This window comes from Blennius ocellaris (genome assembly GCF_963422515.1).
Source record: "Blennius ocellaris genome assembly, chromosome: 6".
Lineage (NCBI taxonomy): Eukaryota > Metazoa > Chordata > Actinopteri > Blenniiformes > Blenniidae > Blennius > Blennius ocellaris.
Window position 1 is genome coordinate 23,843,006 of NC_137655.1, and position 18,353 is coordinate 23,861,358.

Here is an 18,353-nt window from a genome sequence, read left to right on the forward strand (position 1 = left end):
ACCACTTGTTTCATATGTGTGCAAGTGACGACAGGAAGAATAGAAGCAATTAAATACTTGCAACAAAATCAAATTAATCAATGATAGAAGCAGAACTTTTCAATATAATCTAATGTAGGTGTTGTAAGAAATAAAGAATATAAATATAATGAAGGATATTGTAAATTGATGAAATACACTGTGATCTAAAATCATGAATGCAGTTGGTAAAAGAGTTGTAGGCAATAGTTAGAAGTTAATTGTTTGTTGGTTACATGAAAACACATCTGGGGGTAGCCACTGCTGTAGAAAACAAAACCAAAAAATAGAGGTAAGACTTGATTTTAGACCTGGAGCTTGTTACTTACGTGGCTGAACTGCTCCAGCATCTTCTGGCTGTGGGCCAGGTATGGAGTCATGAACTTGGAAGTATCCACCTTGACCTTCTTCCTGACTTTACGGGTGGGCAAGCCAGTCTGAGCCAAAGCAGAAAAAAAAATGGGGAAATACATTTAATCGTCCAATAAAGGAACCAACCAAGGAGGATGGATTGGAAGAAACATGCTGGCCATGAGGGGAATCTACCAATGCAAGGTGAAGGAGCTCAGTAATCATTTAGGGCAGAGACGACTTTAACCACAATGCAAATGTGCTTATTAAATAATGATTTGTCATTGTCAGTGTAAACCAGTATACTCGCATTACATTATTTACTCACCTTCTCGAAGATAAGTCAAGATTTATTCAGCACTACTTAATTCAACATGGAAGTGAGTCAGAATAAGGAGATTATGAGCTGAAATCATGTTGGCTGAAAGGCGACTGAAGGGCAGACACATCTCAGACAAGCAGAAGCAGATTAGTCAGTGAACACCTAGAATATATGCATGTCTATTGCACTGCATGCACAATTAACAACACACGTACAGGACACAAGGGTTAGAGAGCAGGTCTGGTGGTCGACAAAGAACCAAAGAACTGGTGCTCGGAACCAAGGGGATTCTTCACATTAACTTTGTGTGGTGTTGTGACTGGTTTCTAATTAAATTGCTAACTTGCATGAAAACTTGCCGAGGCCAGACAACACATGATCCATATAGACATGCAGACACAGAGATGAAAAGACCGCCGCCCTGCTGGAGTTGTGCTTTTGGAGGAGGTGCTTTACCTGCGCTGAGCCCTGAGTGCTGTGCTCAGTGACAGTCGTCGTTGTAATCTCCTCAACATACTACAAGTATAGGACAAATTCTGCGTTTGCAAAAACTTCCAGAACAAGTTATGGGAGAAACAGCACAGTAATTTTGGATTGAGGGTGATTTTTCCTACAGCTCTGGTTGGCATTATCCTACTGAGACTTCTCACTGCATCACATTAGAAGCTGCATCAAAGTGCATTAAGGAAAACGCATGCTTTCCTTTGACTCGGGACAAACTGGAAGAAGAGATAGAAGGACTTAATTGTGACAAATGACTAATAAACCTTGAATTAAACAGGCCGCTCTAAATCGTTTATCCTCAGCCCAAATCTGTCAACGCCAGGCCGCTCATATCACAATAACTCTATTCTTATTCATCGCTTCACACGCCATCGTTGCTGTTATCAGTTGCTACAGCACACAACCTGTTTGGACAGCTTTATAATTTCCACGTCTGTTCACACTGATCTCCCATGGGCATAAAAGATCAGTTCAACCAAATCTCAAAAACATGTTTTCTCACGTTCCTCAAAGAGAATCTGTCGATGCAGGTAGTTTTGAAAAAGGCTTTGGGCTTTTGCCTTTATCCGATACTCAAAAATAAAACATTATTTGTCAACTGTTTTTTTTTTTGCAGCAAACTGTCCTGATCACTCTCGCACGTTGGTTTGAATACATTCTTCATAAAAGCAATAGTCTGTGGTTTGGAAAACTTTGGTTTAGCTTTGGTCTATTAATATAATTTCTGTCATGCTGCTTTTGTTTTTAGCAGGATGGTGGTTCTCTTTTTGTACTAGTGATGCAGCTTCAGCTGTAATACTAAATGTATTCAAAATTCTATGTGTACAATGACAACATAGCCATTTCATTGCATCTTATTGTATCAAATAATAATATACGGTGTCATATATTCATACTATCCCTGACAGTAATGTATTGTATTGGGTCCTATTCTAATTTATCCTCTTTATCTTATTGCGTTATATCGTATCATGTTATATTTAACCTTATTGTGTCTTATCATGTTATATCTTATCATTTTGTATCATTATGGTATGTTATCATGACTTGTAGTAATTAACTGTATCATATCATATGATATAATTTCAAATTGTACTTTAATTTAATGTATTGTGTCACATCATATTGTATTGTATCAGATTTTATCACACTGTATCAAATGTTTTCATATTGCATCTCATTGTATTAGAATCTCATAATTGTTGTTTTCCTTAAAACTATATTTTTTTCTGGATTTCTAAATTGCTTTGCCTTGCACAGACAAATACAAATCTCATATTCCTTAACTGTAATGATGGTAACACTCATCAAGAAATGTTTTTCAGCATGGTCGGTTTGATTGTTTGGATGAGCTGTGCCTGTTAAGAGTAAAATAGCCTTTTCTAGTAAAACAATTCAGACATTTACTTTACTATTTAACATTTTTACACACCAAGTCAGATATTTCCATTGATTTTTTTAACAATTGTTTGTAATAGTGGCTTATAATTCTGGGAAATCTAAAATGTTGGAATATTTCACAACACTGTTATGTAGGATTTTCCTATTCCGAGGACAAAATAGTCATTAATTTAATTTGACATAATAATTTAGCACATGCTTGAAAATCATTGTGTTGAAATAAAACCACTTACAAAAATAATAAAACTCCTGTATTATATAATACGTTTAATACCTCCGACACACCAATTGTCTGAAACGCTCTTTTCCTGTCTTAAAAAGAACTATAAAAGTTACTATAGTTACTATAGTTATAGTATAGTTACTATAAAACTATTAAAATTAACGTAAGCTGGAAGGTGTGAGCCCAAAGAGGCTCACATTTCCGTTCTGAACACATTTCCTAAAAGTAATACAGTGTTGACTTGAAAGGTAATTTTAACCACATTTGAACTTGTTATACCTGGAATTATTGTTTTACGAAATGACTGTTAACATTAAGAAGATATCAGGTTAATTTCAATACTACTTTTGACTCAGTTACTTGCCATGTTTCTCATTTATTCTTCGAGTTTAACCAGAGCTGACAGAAAGAACATCTCAATCATTCTGATCAACATTTGTAAGAGGCTTCAGTATCTGAATCTATCAGACAGGAGAGAACCATAGGTGTGACTCAAACACTCGTCACACTAACATTAACACTAATTACACATCCCTGTTGCTGTCCATTTCCCATGTATTCACCTCCCACAAGCTTATTTCCAGTGCTGTAATGTTCACAAGCTAGAAACTGTCTGAATCTAATATACAGCACACTGACTCGTCCCCCCCCCCCCCCCCCCCCCCCCTCTCTCTCTCTCTCTCTACTTTTTACATCCCTCCATCTCTGCCAATGTGCTGTACAAGTCCATTTCTAAATTTGTCTACATTCCAGACAGGGAAGTCTTCACTTGCACCTCCTAATGACCCGAGAAGCAAAGTCATCTTTTAAGTTAAGAGGAACAACACACTCAAGACGATATTTATACTCTAATGTGTTGTAATATTAACCTAAATTCAAAGCCTGGAGACTACAAATAGTATTAAAAGACCACTTTCTACATATTCATATGGCCATGAATGTATAACTGTTGATAGGCCCTATGTTTTTCCCCATTCTGTAGATTAAATAACAAGCCATCTTACTTCTCATTGAAAATAATGCTACTTTTCTCCACAGTATAGATGAAAGTACTCGTGAAATCAGAGTGTATTGAGTCTTTAACTTTAAATCTGTTCCGCCTCCCTAATGATTTATATCTTTGCAGTTAATCTGTGTGAAACCGTTGATATATCATAAGGGAGTTTCATGACAAAAAGAAAGAGGATTTGTATGATTTTATATTTTTGTGATAGCTGGAAGCAATCATTCAAACTCCCCTATAAAATATCAGCAACGTTAAGTAAACTGTAAGCAAATACAAGGCTGAATTTAATCCTATTTCACCAGGAAATATGGGATTAAGTTCGAGCCTTCTGCTTCCACTCTTCCATCAGACACTGACATGGAGAAGTTCTGTAAGGCAATAATTACACAACAAAGTAGCAGATCAAACAGCCTCGAGTTTTCAATAAAATACATGATATTTCAGAAATATGAATAATCTTTACAGCCTTCTCCCTAGCAAACAACAAAATACTGATGTTTCAAACTGGGACACCTCCAAATTATATGTAATTGAACGTATACACACAAATCTACCGTGGAAACTTTTACATCATCACATCAATGTGAGTGAATAGACTGACTGGTTAGATAAGTGCTTGTACAGATTATATCAGGGGTGGAATTAGCAGATTACAAATACTCAAACTACTGCAAGTAAGTAGTATTCTATGGTATCTGTAATTATAGTCATATGTAACAATTTTACCACATAATCAACTTCACTACAATGTACAACCACATTTTCAATTCATTTTTTAAACATTTTTGTTACACATCTTTGAAGCCCAAAGTTGTTGTTTTTTCTTAAAGTTAAACTTAAAATGTCTGCTATTGAGGTTGGTTTAAAAATAATGGATACTCTGAGTTTTGGGAGAAGTTACTTGAGTATTTTTAACATCAGTACAAATCAAGCAATTTAACAGATATCGTAAATAAGTTTCCATTCATCTTTCCATCAAGATTAATCTTCCCTATATGGTAGTGTATATATCTGGGACTTGTGTAATAATTGTCACCACAGGCCATTTTTTTTACATTTTGCATCTATCTGCAATCAGTATGTTGAAGTTTGATTGATTGTTGACTGGGAGGGCAATGGGCCTGAAAGCCATCACAGGGAGTCTTTCCGAAAGAGGATATACCAGTAGCCATGGATGGCCAATTCCATGAACTGCTGACTGGAAAGGGGAACCGCCACTAAAGTAACTATTCATAGGGGGGGGGGGGGGGGGGGGGGGCGCACAGGACCCATGGAACCAGTGGATCTACTGAATGGGATGAAACTGCACCTCAAGTCAGAAACAAAGTATAGTAATATAATTGGTTTGAAAGCGCTCACAACAGGAAGTGAATTGATGTCCACTTACCTCGTCGTAAAACTCTTCTTCCTCCTCCACCTCATATTCTTCTATAATCTCCGTCATTTTGGGCCAGTTTTTCGAAGCTCTACACAAAAGACAGATTACATTTGCATGTGTTCATTATTTACACCTGAAATAAGCAATAATCAAGCTTTTCTACGCTGTTCAATAAAGCCGGCAACTGTCCTGCGTGCTCTGTGAGCAGCACCCAACTCTCAGTTTTGCACTGCAGATGGAGGGGCTTAGACGAGAGATCCAAGGACAACTGCACCAGGGATATTTTAGGATGCATCCAGACATATCCCACTGAACTTGCTCACCTTATTTAAATATACACAATTACACATGAACTACAAGCTGGATGCTTAAAACACCAAGGCATGGCGTCATACCAGCTAGAGTGTTGTGTTTCCATACAGTAAGGAAGCTGCAATTGCTGTCCACTAAAGTCTCGCAAAACTATAAATTGACAACTCCACAGGAAGGTGAGAGTGAGAGCATTATAATAGGCCCCTGTCTTTGAATGTACGACGGCCACCCCCTCCTCCCTCACATGCCACAAAACAGCTCAAAGCGCAGTGGGTGCCTCCTGGCTGAAGGTTGGCGACAGCTGCCCAACAGCGCTTCAGATATTTGACATGTAAGCCAATGCCGTAGCCTGATTGGTTGACTGTGTTTAGCAAATGGAGCTGCAATGCCTTCTGAGGCTGCAGGTTAAATATAGGATGGCACACTATAACTACCTTTTTAAGCGCTTCACTGCTGACTCTTTTTTGAATAAAACAATTTTTTTATCAGTAAACCACACAGGAAATGAGCAGAGCAGTTGAGGTACAAGGAGCAAACAGCCAGACAGGCCGGAGATGTTAGCAAGAGGACAAAGCGGTCAGAGTCAGATACATCCAATGGTGGGCCAGTGGTTGATCTTGTTTGAGGTTTGCAGTTCTTATTGGTTCGGTTACTCCTTCAGTATGCCGTGGAGCCTTCACACTCTTTATTCTTCAGTCATTCCTCCTCCTGGATCCAGATGGTAGCGTCCGATGGAAACGATGAAAGTCCAAGCCAAATGGAAAGCCATGCAGGGGGTAGAACACAGGGATATTTCTCAGTTTATATCCTTTCCTTTTCTTACCAGTTATGATAAAGTTTAATGGTTTCCCAAGCCGCCAAAGCCTCCGCAGCTTCCCTCCAGAGAAACGCTGGGCGACAGCACACAGCTGAGGTTTCGACCCAGGTTATCATGTGGTTGACGCAGCCAATCACAGACCAGCGCTCTCAGGTTACAAAATCTAAATATACCTATGTGATCCTTTCAGAAAAGAGCACCTGTTGAGACTAAAGCATCAGCGATATAGTTATGAGGAAGGCAATGGGGCACGAGTGCGGCGGTCTCAAATACACAATCTAAACTAAAACAGTCGCTCTGTGACGATTGTGACGTCGACCCATGCAACAGCTTCTGGGCGAAACATCAAAAAATGACTCTTTCTTTAGTAACAATGATGAGTCTGAAGGGGGAAGCCTAGCTTGAGGCGCAGTGTAACTGTGAGCGGCAGATTTGTTGAGGTCACCCGTCAGCTGACCCTGAGCTGCATGGCTGGGTATGAATCAGGTCAGTGCTCAAGAGAGGGCCTTTGAGACAGGACAACAAGCGAGTGATAGGCTCTCGAATCAACAGCTGCTCTGCATTTTACATATGTGATAAGTCTGATTAATCACAGATAACCTTTGGATTGAGGGCAAGTCTGTAAACAAACAATGAGTCAGAGCGTACAAGTCATGACTAATGAAACTCGAGGACATTTGACTTGACACATCTCAGATCGCTGACATCTAATGAACTCTGCATTGTTCTGTAAAGTCTCTAATCATCCATCACGATCTGTATAAAACCTTGACATTTTCCTATTTTGTCTTACCAGCCATTTTCATTTAAGATTTACATAATCCTAGTCAAGAAAAGAGTTCAAATATCCAACGAACAGATTAAAAACATTTTTTTACCTCAGTTAATTCTGTATCCGACTCAGGTGAAGCACAGTTCCTGTTTTGGGTTGCATTGTCAACCTTAGTTCATAAAAATCCTTGACATGCAGCCACACCGTGGTGGACTGCGACGCACTCTCACCTCACAGCAGGAATATCCTCAGCTCGAGTTCAAGCTGCGAGGGTTTTCTGTGTGGCTTCTCTCCAATTTCCACCGCAGTGCAAAAACTTGCATTTGGGCTTCATGGGTGACTCTGAAATTGTCTATAGGTCTGCATTTGAATGCATTTGCAGAGATACAGATCTTAAGAGCATGTGCTCAGCTCTTCAGTTGGGAGTCTTCAAAAATGGATCTCACCTTTTCTATCACAACTGCTTGACTTCGGAACAGTCTGCCAGAAGAAATGACTGCTTTTAAAGACTCATAAAGATATCTATACACTTGTATTCATGTGATGTTGTACCTGTTGTATAATGATGTCCTGTTGAATTCAAATTTGCATTACTCTCACTTTTTGCTGTTTTTCAGTCTAAATTTATTGGCTCTGTCTATTCATGGCATTTAAAAAAAAAAAAATGCTGTTTACTTTTAATATTCAATGACAGATGATTACTCGAGATAAATGGGCAGAGTACATAAGTTAATTTTCTTTCTGCTCCATTTCATTCAGGAATTTGGAAACTTTTGTTCTGCATTGTATTGAATTGATTCGTTTTTTTACGATAATTTTATTACGATTTCTTTTTACAAACAAACAAATAAATGATATATGATATCTAATCTCTTTTGATTCATATCAGTTTAACCTGTGAGTGTTGCAGTAGCATAATGTGCAACAGTTTGCAGTTTTCCATCTTAAATTCTCCATTCCAACATTGCTCTTTCTGGATTGTTCTGCCAGGATTTCAAAATAAAAACCATGCTCAGTTTTGTGGTTTTTATCATTTGTAATTGTCTCAGCAAATAATTTTCTGCATACGAAAAAAATCTGAGGACATAAACTCATCTTGAAAAGGGGAATTGACCCTTAAAAAAATACAACTAGATTGATTCATGTACCTAACTTTACATAAAATGTTTGGTTGTTGGTTGTACAGGTCATGATCCAATTCAGAAAACTAAGCATATACAACAGTATGTATGTATGTGTGTGTGTGTGTGTGTGTGTGTATATATATATATATATATATATATATATATATATATATATATATATACACACACACACAAAAGATTGGTAAAATGCTAATTCAACCATATTACGTATTCAGTATTATACGGCAGATATACCTCTATTGTTTTATGCTATAATGAAATATTAATGCATTTAATTATTCAAGTGTCAATTCAACAGCACAAAAGCCTGAAAAACTAAACTTTATTGATCCACAATGTGTTTTCATGTCGAACAATTTCTGGTGTTGGAAGCAATCTACACATATATATATGCTTGTGTGCTAACACGCTGTAAATATTATGATTATAATACTAGTTTATAATACGTGTTTTTTAAAACTTGGTCATTTTTTTAATTCTCTGAATCGTCCCCGTGGAGGTTAAAACAAGGAATGAGCCAATTGTAGGAATGGAAAATATATATATTTGTCTTAACATGTAAAGACAAAAAAAAAAACCTCTTCACTAAAACTCAAGTAGGTCAACGTCAGCATTGTTGTGATAACGGGAAAATATCTGCCACCTCTGTATGAAAAATGCAAACGAAAGTCAAAATTCGGTTCAATCAATTTTCCCATCCTGGGTATTCCTACATTGTCTATACTGTGGGAGATAATGTGATTGTATTGAAAGTGACATTCAATGAGTTTAACTTTAACCCCATAACCCAACTTCAAGATATCTGCTGTCTAATTTCAAAGGTGAAAAGACCATTTCAAACGTGTCACTGACCTTCAGATGTGCAATATTTCTGAACAGTTTTGATGATTTTTAGCAGACAAAATCTGACTTTTCAGTGCCAGAGGCAGTTGGGGAGAGAGGAAGGGGGCGACATGGGGCTTCGTCACTGGAAAAAACGAGTGATGACCAGTGAGCCCAGAACACAACAGCTGCAGGGAAGACAAGCACAACATCCGTGCTGCCAACTGAGAGTTCAACCCCAACAACACCTGAGAATGTATGAATTCTAATGAGGGAAGAGGCCTAAAATTAAACCAATTACACATTCAGACAGTGACTTTGCAGGAAAGGGAGGTTAGTCGTTTGCAATCAGGTAGGTTTTTTGAAAGAACGTACACATAGACCTTAACCTGTTGAGCTTAATAGAAAACAAGTGACGTCTCAAAGCTGTATTTAGGGGGGGTGGATAAAATTAGAATTTGCATGTAACAGGTTTAAATGGACCTTATTTATATACAAGTCACATATATAATATCATTTTTTGATTTTCAGGTTGCTACTGCCTGCTACTGGCCATATAAGGAAAACCGCGTTTTGGGCGAATTTCTCGAATTTTGCCACTTTTGACAAGTTTTGTGATTTAATGGCTCAACAGTAACGTATCATATATTACATTCACACATTTGTCATGCTAATCAATGTTTTATTTGTTTATTTTAGGTAGAAGTAGCCAAGTTTTCAGAATATTTGCCACTGTGGGACGAAAGAGAACAATGCTAACACCAGAACAATTTGGCAACAACCTCAAGATAGTTTTGGGGAAAACAACTGACAGATCCACTGTTACCTTGACAGAATTCCGTGCCGCGATGGAAAGACTGTCTGTTCAGCCATTATAATCATTAATAATGTGCATGCTATTGATTTTTTTTTGGTGTGTTCTAGTATAAACCATACCTTTTAGTTCATAAATAAACAAAATAAAACAAGTAATCACTATATTTGTACACAATGTTGAGACAGAGTCATTGTCCATTATCATATATAGCTGAAAAAAGCGTGCAAAAGTGTGATATACGCAGTACATCAAAACATGCCAGTAGCAGGCAGTAGCAGAACCAAAATTGAAAATGCAGGTTACTTGTGTGTTTTATATATAAATAAGGTCAAAATAAACCTGTTACACGAAGGTTTTGGGAAAAAAGGTCATTTATCCACCCCCCCTACTGTATTGATTAACCAAAAGATAAAAAAAGAATCAATGTTTTTTTGGGAATCCACTCCATCTCCAAATCAATCCAGAATATAATTGCGAAAAGACTGATGATGCATAATTATTCCTGTATAAATATATATCTTTGATAGGTTAGGGTTAGGGTTAGGGTCTGCCTTTTCATTTGATACATTAGCCATAGTGACACAGTACTCCAAACAAATCTTTGTTTTGATTAAAGCATCAGACACAACCCTGACACAATACCCAAAATAAACCAAGGACACATGGTTCTGGTGGAAGGTGAGTATACAACTATAGTTTGTCATGATTTATTAAAAACGACTTATAGTCAGGGTGCAATTTGTGAGACCGCCGATATGGATATACCCGCCGTTGTGTGTTGTTACTGTGTTACTTTCTATTTTGTATTATCAATCATTTCATTGTCTTTATTGTTGCGCAAATAAAATGTCTCTGACTAGAACATGTAAAATAATTCACAGCCTGAAGTTGACAATTGATTACGCTTAAATTTGCACATTTTTAAGTGCAAATATTGGAAATGTGGATTTCAACCATAAAATGTAATACTTGGACTGAAGTAAATTGTGACGTGTGAGTTTTACTATCAATGTGTGAGAAGCGACCGCTCTGTTTTATTTAAATGTTAAATGACATGTACTGTATTTCTCCGATCTGCTGGTGAAGTAGTTGTAATCATCATGAGATTTACGATAAAGATTTGATTTACCTGCTCCAACGAAATCATTGTCAGCCCATTGCTAATACAGTAAAACCTACGATGAAGGGACGCCGTAAAATCCAAGGGCAAGTGTCCCCTGAAGACAGGTGTCGTTTCTTCGGGGGGACGGGTCACAAGAACAAATTGTAGGACCCGTTGATATTGAACGAACCAAACATCAAATATGTTATGATTATTTAAAAGGACATAACTGAACCAATACAAGATGTATAAATATAAATACATATATATACACATATATAAGATGTATATAAGATAAGTATTAAATAAGATTTAATTTACTTTAGGGACCACATTACAGTCCAGTTTCATCTTGAGTGGACCAGACTGGTAAAATATTGCAATAACCTTTAAATTTACACTTCAAAGTTTTTCTTTGTTGTGGTCACAGTGTATGGAATGAAATGATCTATATTTTTACAAGATCGAACAGTTGGTACTGAAAATGATTACAATCTCAACAAAGTCAAATTTAATGAAACATTCTGGTGCAAAATACAATGAAATGTAAAAGAAAAAAAAAAGGGTTAGGGTTAAAATCCTCTTGGACCAGATTGGAGCCTCTTGGTCGGTTTTGGCCCACGTGCCTTATGTTCTCTGCTGTTAAGGGAAAGTAAAACTTAAGTACATGTCATGTCAAAATCATTGTCCACCCTGTGCGCGAGGCTCCAACCCTGTGCGCGAGGCTCCGACCCTCAGCGGGGTTATTCGGGATCGTTACATTATGTTATGGAACGAGCACGGAAGTGAACCCGGAGTGCAGTATGGAGGCAAACGTGTATCACCCGCGGCCTGAATATTACCTATGTATCGGCCTAAGTGTTTTGGCCATTTCAGTGTCGCTCAGCTTGAAATTTGCCAGGAAAACCTGTCCGTTGTCCTCGTCAGGCAGGTTGTCGCTCATTACAGTGTGTTAACAGTTAAATATGTGTCCGTGCACAGTGACGTGTCCAGTACAGGGTGTCGCTCTTACTGGGTCCCCTCCTCACAGGTTCTATTGCATTGGTAAAGCTTTGTAAACTGAGATGCAAACACGCGCTTTTTCACAGACTTTAGAGCAGGGGTGGACAATCCTGGTTTTCAATGTTTCCCTGCTCAAACACACCTGAGTTCTCATGATGAGGCTCTGCAGAAAGCTTGATAATGAGCCAATAGTTGCTGTCAGCTGTGTTGATGTGAGGACCCAATGAAATGTATACCGGAACTTTGATGTAGTTGTATATTAATACTTTGAGCTTGATCACAAGAGTTGGTTTGGCTCACAGAGGTGATGGTGCTGTCACAACCCGCAGATGTCTCCTGTTGTGTTGTTGTTTTTGGGCGTGTGTGATCGTAGGCGGAGCAGACGGAGCAGGACGCACACCTGAAGCGGATGAGGAAGCCAGTATTTAAGGACCGGGATTCACTCATCGCAAGATCGTTACGTTTACTCTGCGGTACCTAGACTCTGCCCCTCGAGATTATTGTTGTGAGTTGTTAGCTTCTTGTGTGGAAGCAGCTCAGTGTTCTGACCTCCGTGTGTTCTCCCGTCCAGTCCCGGTGTGCGCCGCTCTGTCCTCCTGGGAAGATCCCGTCTCCGTGACGTCCGCCTCTGCTTCTCCGATCCCTCGCCACGGACTGCCTCCCAGTGTTGGAGCGACTCAAAATAAACTTTATTTTCGAATTACATCCCGGACTAGTTGGCGTTTGAATCCTGCACTCCACCAATCCTGACAGGTGCAATAATAAAACACAGAGAAAATAGGATGTCTGTTTGGTTTTGGTACCATGTATTTACGTGCAGTTGACAAACAAAACACAACAACAAAACCAACACCCAAAATATTTACAGTCTGCAGTTTCAGTGCACAAAGGTTGATTATTTACAGAAAGAGAAAATCAAAAGAAAACAAGAATACTCCAGCGACATGGGTACCATGTTGGTATAAATTCCCACACACTCCGTTCTCTGTAAGCACACCAATATGGCTGATTCAGTTAAGCCCCGTCTCCACCGCACAGAAAGTACCAGCCTAGACGGGTTTAAACCGCTCCGGCTCGCGTCTCACGACATGTAATGCAGTCTAAACCGCTCCAGACCGCTCCAAAGGCGACCGCTTTTCCGCTACCCATCCGTTGGGGTACCAGGACCATGGAACGGGTCTGAGGTTGAGCTGCTGTCTGCTGATTGGTCAGTGATTTACTACACGCCCTCAATATTTTAATGTGCTGGCTGGATGAAGCCTCTGCTGTCAGTGTGGTCAGCTGTGCTCTGGTTGTTTTTATTTTCATTTTCTTTTCTTTGCTGCTCAACTTTAGTGTTTGTTGTGAAAGAGCGGACTTGAGGCAGGGGGAGACCGAGGGGAGGGACTTTGCATCGCGTTGGAGTTTTCTGTTTGCAGCATAGCGCTGGCCGTGGCGCTGATGCGCGTCCGTGACACCGGAGTCTGGAGCTTTCGTCTCCGGCGCTGACCGCGCTCCGGCAGCTCCGCTTTCCAGAGGCGGTCAGCGTTCTGTTCAGCCGCGGTCAGTGGCGCTTTATCGCGGGGACAGACCGCGGGAGCGATGAAAAGGAGCTCGGAGCTCGGAGCCTCCGTGTTCCGGCGCTGTGCTGCCGGAACACGGAGGCGCCGGAGTGGAAAACCTCCTCAGACTCCCGTGTCTGTGCCTCAGCCAACCGGGGGGAACGCTCCGGCCACTTGCCCCGCACCCGAGCGCTCGAGTGCGGGGCAAGTCGCTGGCCAAGCGGCCGAGCGATTCGCTCTCTCAAAACAAACACGGAAGTTGCGCTGCAGCTCTCCACTGCAAAAAATGACTGCTGCAAAAAATTACTTTTTTTTTTTTTTCCGCTGCAAAAAATAACAGTGCAAAGTGGAGAATTTAAACAACAACAGAGGATTCATAAGATCTACATCTGACCACGTTCTTTTCTGTTATAATGTCATATTTCTGCGGAGCTCATAAGCCCCGCCCACTTTTCATGCTCCTCTCTGCAGTGGAGACACGACCCAAAATTTCGGTCGGGGTTGTGCTTCCGAACTGCTCCGTACCGCTCCGCTCCGCCCCGGCACTTGTGTGCGGTGGAGACGGGGCTAAAGTGTGAAGTTTGGTGACTGTGGGCCCAGGAACTGCTGAGAAATGAGGAGAAATGTTTATATGAAAATACATGTATTTTTTACGGAGCCCCTCTCATTGGTGAAAAAAAAATTCTTGCTTAATCGCGTGGCCACGCGTTATTAAGGCGTGGGGACGAGATAAATAAGTCGTGGCCACGCGTTATTAAACTGCCGTCAAGCGAATTTTAACTGCGCTTTTATTAACGCCTTTACGGTAAAACACAGGTCAATGAACGGCCGCAATGCTGACAGAAAGACAGATGGTCTGATTTCAAAATGCAATAAAACGGAATCCTTCATAGGTTTACACCCAATTTCTCTTCAGTGCTATACTAGGCATACTCCTTTGTTACTACAAGAAATATGAAAGAAATTTACTGTATAAATTTGGAGAAAAGTACTCTTAAACTTGGATGTGTTGATCGAAAATGATGGTCTCATCTAATTTCAAACTGCAATAAAATGGAATCCTTAATAGGTTTATTCCTGATTCCACTTCAGGCAGTACTAGACATACTCCTTTACTACTGCAAGCAGCATCAAAGAATATCACTGTAGGAATTTGGAGAAAAGTACTTTTAAACTTGGAGCAAATTAATGAAGGCAAGACCATTATTTTTGACCAACAGATCCAAGTTTGACATTACTTTTCTCCAAATTTCTACAGTAATATTCTTTGATCTTACTGGTACTGGTAAAGGACTATATCAAGTATTGCACTGAAGTGAAATCAGGCATAAACCTATGAAGAATCTTTTTTAATTGGAATTTGAAAACAGGTGTGAGAAATCATTATTTTCGTTAATTTTGTACAAGTTTAACAGTACTTTACTCCAAATCCCTACAGTAATATTCTTCGATATTGCTTGCAGTAACAAAGGAGTATGTCTAGTATTGCCTTGAAGTGGAATCAGGCATAAACCTATGAAGGATTCCTTTTTATTGCATTTTGAAAACAGGCGAGAGATCATTATTTTCAACCAACAGATTCAAGTTTAAGAGTACTTTTCTCCAAATTCCTACAGTAATATTCTTTCATATTTCTTGTAGTAGCAAAGGAGTATGCCTAGTATTGCACTAATTTTTTTTTCACCAATGTCACCAGAGGGGCTCCGTAATTTTGCAACCATGACGAGCAAACTTCAGACCCTACCAATCTTCAAGGTCAAGGTCAAGGTCAGGTCACTTGGTATGCTGGAGGGTGTCCCCAGAGTACTAGTAGGTGTGTATACAATTTCAGAGCCCTAGCTCAAAAACCTAGGCCTCCAGAGCCCAAAATGTGTTTTTAAGCACTTCGTGACCCTGTGACCTACTTAATATGCAAATTAGGTCAAGGTCACCATAGTATCCCTTCCCCCTCTGAGATGTATCCACATGTGAAGTTTGGTCACTGTGGGCCCAGGGGTTGCCGAGATATAGGTAGAAACGTTCGAACGGACGGACGTACGGACGTACGGACGTACGGAGACTGTTTCAAGACCCCCCTTCGGGGCCTATCGGCTACGGCGGGGGATAATAAAACCATGCAGAGGCACATCTGCACGCACTTTCCTTTTATAACTCACAATCCACCTGGAAGGTTGAAATTCAGGCCCCGCCCTCAACACGCCCACTTTCTACCATAAATGGTCGATGCAAAGTACCTCGTCAATTTTTTTGCATCTCAACCAGCCCGTTGATCGCCGGCATTTGACGCTAACTCCTAACGTAAGACATTTTTACGGAGAGAGAAATAGTCATGGAGAAGGTGGAGGTCAGGAACATTTTATTATTTGGTGTCACAGTAGTGGAATCACTCATAAAAGAAGAAAAAAAATACGAGCAGCAGCGCATCGTCACTGCTGGAAATAGTGAGATACTCTCAGACAGATCAGTGACTGTAGAGGTGGAGGAGAAGAATCTGATCTGAAGGTGGAGGTCAGAGGAGAGTGATGTCATGGAGGAGAGTGACATCATGGGGGCAGCACTTGAGCACACTGCTGGGTGCAAAAACAGCATCCATGGAGAGCCAGCCAGTGTGTGTCAGAGTGTCGGAGAGTGAGGGAGACATTTTGGTGGAAACACAGCAGACTGATAAAGTTCAGTTTTGTCTGTTTATTAAATATATGAATGAAATATTTGAACAGGGATGGTGAAAAGGCTCAGTGGACTTTGTGTTTTATCCTCAGTCACTGGAGGTGGAGGAGGAGGAGGTCGTTTGTCTCCAGCAGCAGTGAGTCCAGAGCACATGACTCTATCACGTATGTATAATAATAAAATAAGGAATACAAAATCTACAATTTCTTCATTTTACATGTAACCCATTGGCAAATCATCTCTATTACAGTTTGTTTTTTGCATGACTTTCCCAGAGAATCACTTTAGTTGTTACCGTGTTCATACAGTTTAGAATATATGTACGTTATAGCTGTAAATCCTAAGAAAAGCAGCTGAAACAGAACAGACGTCCCCAGACACCGGAGACATAGTCAGTGTCACTCCCGACACTGCAACTTTATGCACAGCTGTCACCGCGCTATTTATGTGTTTACTCTGAAATTAGACCGATTGTTACACACTTTGTCACACTTGATAACCAATCAGTTCTATCCAGCGCTCTGCATCATTTGAAGATGAAAGTTTGACATATGAACACGGTGCTGCCGACTCAGCAATAATGTTCCACTAAAGTACCATCTGTGCCACTGCAGCTTGGCTGTTAATGATTATGTGGATCAATAATTCTGATATTTGAAGATATTAAACGTATGAGATGAATCTGGCTTCAATTGTCCACCTCACAATCAGCGCTGCCAGGTTTGCAGTCTCCAAAATGTGCTGCTCAAGGTTCAAAGTGGTCATACGGTACCAACATTCTCCAACAAAGTTTAATTTTTTAAATCACAAACTTTGCATGGGAAGTAGCGTGCGCATCTTTCAGGACCCGTTTTGTGCTTCAGCAGCTTTTACAAATAAGGCCCAAGGTTATGCTCCCCAACAATTCCTTGCAGCGACATTTAAAGGGCCGGCTCATCGGTACACTCAGAGAAACTCGTGATGACTGAAAAGGGAGCAGATCATGTAAATTACCAAGCAATAATCTGCTTGGAACAACATGAAATCATGTAGAACCCAGATCCACTCTCGGAATGTTCTGGGTGTTGTCGAACCAACACAGTCAAGTACAGTTTTTGTGTTAGATTGATTCTTTATTCACCTGGCAGGCATTTCATTGAGTAAACTAGTTATCTAATTTAGTTCCTTGTAGTCTCTTTTCCTTTGATTTACATTCAAACCTTTTGATATTTGAGATTCTATCAGCGGTTAGAGCCACAAGGGAAAGTGGTAGAAATGCTCTTTATGGCGTCCATTTTTAGAAAATTGTAGTTTTTTCACCAAAGCGGATGTCACGAACCTTCGCTGCTGTGGGATTATGACGCCATCTAGTGGAACTGCGGTCTGCATGAATATCGTTTCTTGTGATCCACCATTTGCTTTGTAGTTCCATCCCAGGTCACACACACACTCCACACCATCAAAAAAAAAATTTTTCTTTACACATATAGGCCGCATTTGACTCGGTGTCCAGGTTGCAACAGGGCAGGAATTCCACTGCAGGATTGCAGGTTTTTGTTTTTGTTTCTAAAGAAAAAAGTTATTTTAAACACGGCTTCTGTTGAGGGTTCGGTTAGCGGGAGGGAAGGAGAGCTGGGTGTCTGAGAAGGTAAGCCTTCCTTGGACTGATCAGCGGCGCACGTGGAGTGTGAAGACGGAGCTCCAGAGTGAAGCAGAGCTCCAAGGGTGAAGCCCCATGCGTGCTGGCTGTGTGGCCGAGACGACGAGACTCCCATGGGCTCAGGAGGAGCGTGTGGTGTGGGAGGGTCAGATGGAGCTCCGTGAAAAGTGAAAAAAAAGCCCTGGAGATGTATCCGTGGCATGAAACCCGTTAACCCTTAAAAATCCATATATTAACCACGTCATTGTATAAGTCACAGAGATTGTAGCGCGTGGAAAAAGTAGAGGCTCGTAGTCTGGAAATCACAGTAATCGTTATCAAAAACTACCAAACTACCAAAACCCAACATAATTCGTAGCCCATGTGAGGACTGCATTACATAAATGGTGCCACGTGATCTTTACGAGGTAAGGAATCCCTACAACTGTGTGCTGCTTACATTTCTGGCCTGGTGTCTGTCTCCTCCTCTTCCTGAATCCCTCAGTTGCCTTACTCTGTCGCTCACTCCACTTTC

At 40.3% G+C, this 18,353-nt stretch overlaps 1 protein-coding gene across 26 annotated transcripts in view; it reads right to left on the minus strand.

Annotated features, from left to right (window-relative positions):
• The window catches only part of neb (nebulin), a 97,574-nt gene extending 91,133 nt beyond the window's left edge, over positions 1-6,441 (minus strand). For 25 of the 26 annotated variants that reach the window (XM_080497629.1, XM_080497624.1, XM_080497646.1 and 22 more), the window contains exons 1-4: positions 6,339-6,441; positions 5,213-5,291; positions 1,148-1,207; positions 348-455 (exon numbers count right to left, since the gene is read on the minus strand). In XM_080497629.1, the coding sequence (XP_080353755.1) occupies positions 348-455; positions 1,148-1,207; positions 5,213-5,269 (225 nt within the window). In that variant the 5' untranslated portion in view covers positions 5,270-5,291; positions 6,339-6,441. The remainder of the gene's footprint in view (positions 1-347; positions 456-1,147; positions 1,208-5,212; positions 5,292-6,338) is intronic. The other variant, XM_080497641.1, reaches the window with a different exon arrangement.
• Positions 6,442-18,353: the final 11,912 nt, after the last annotated feature.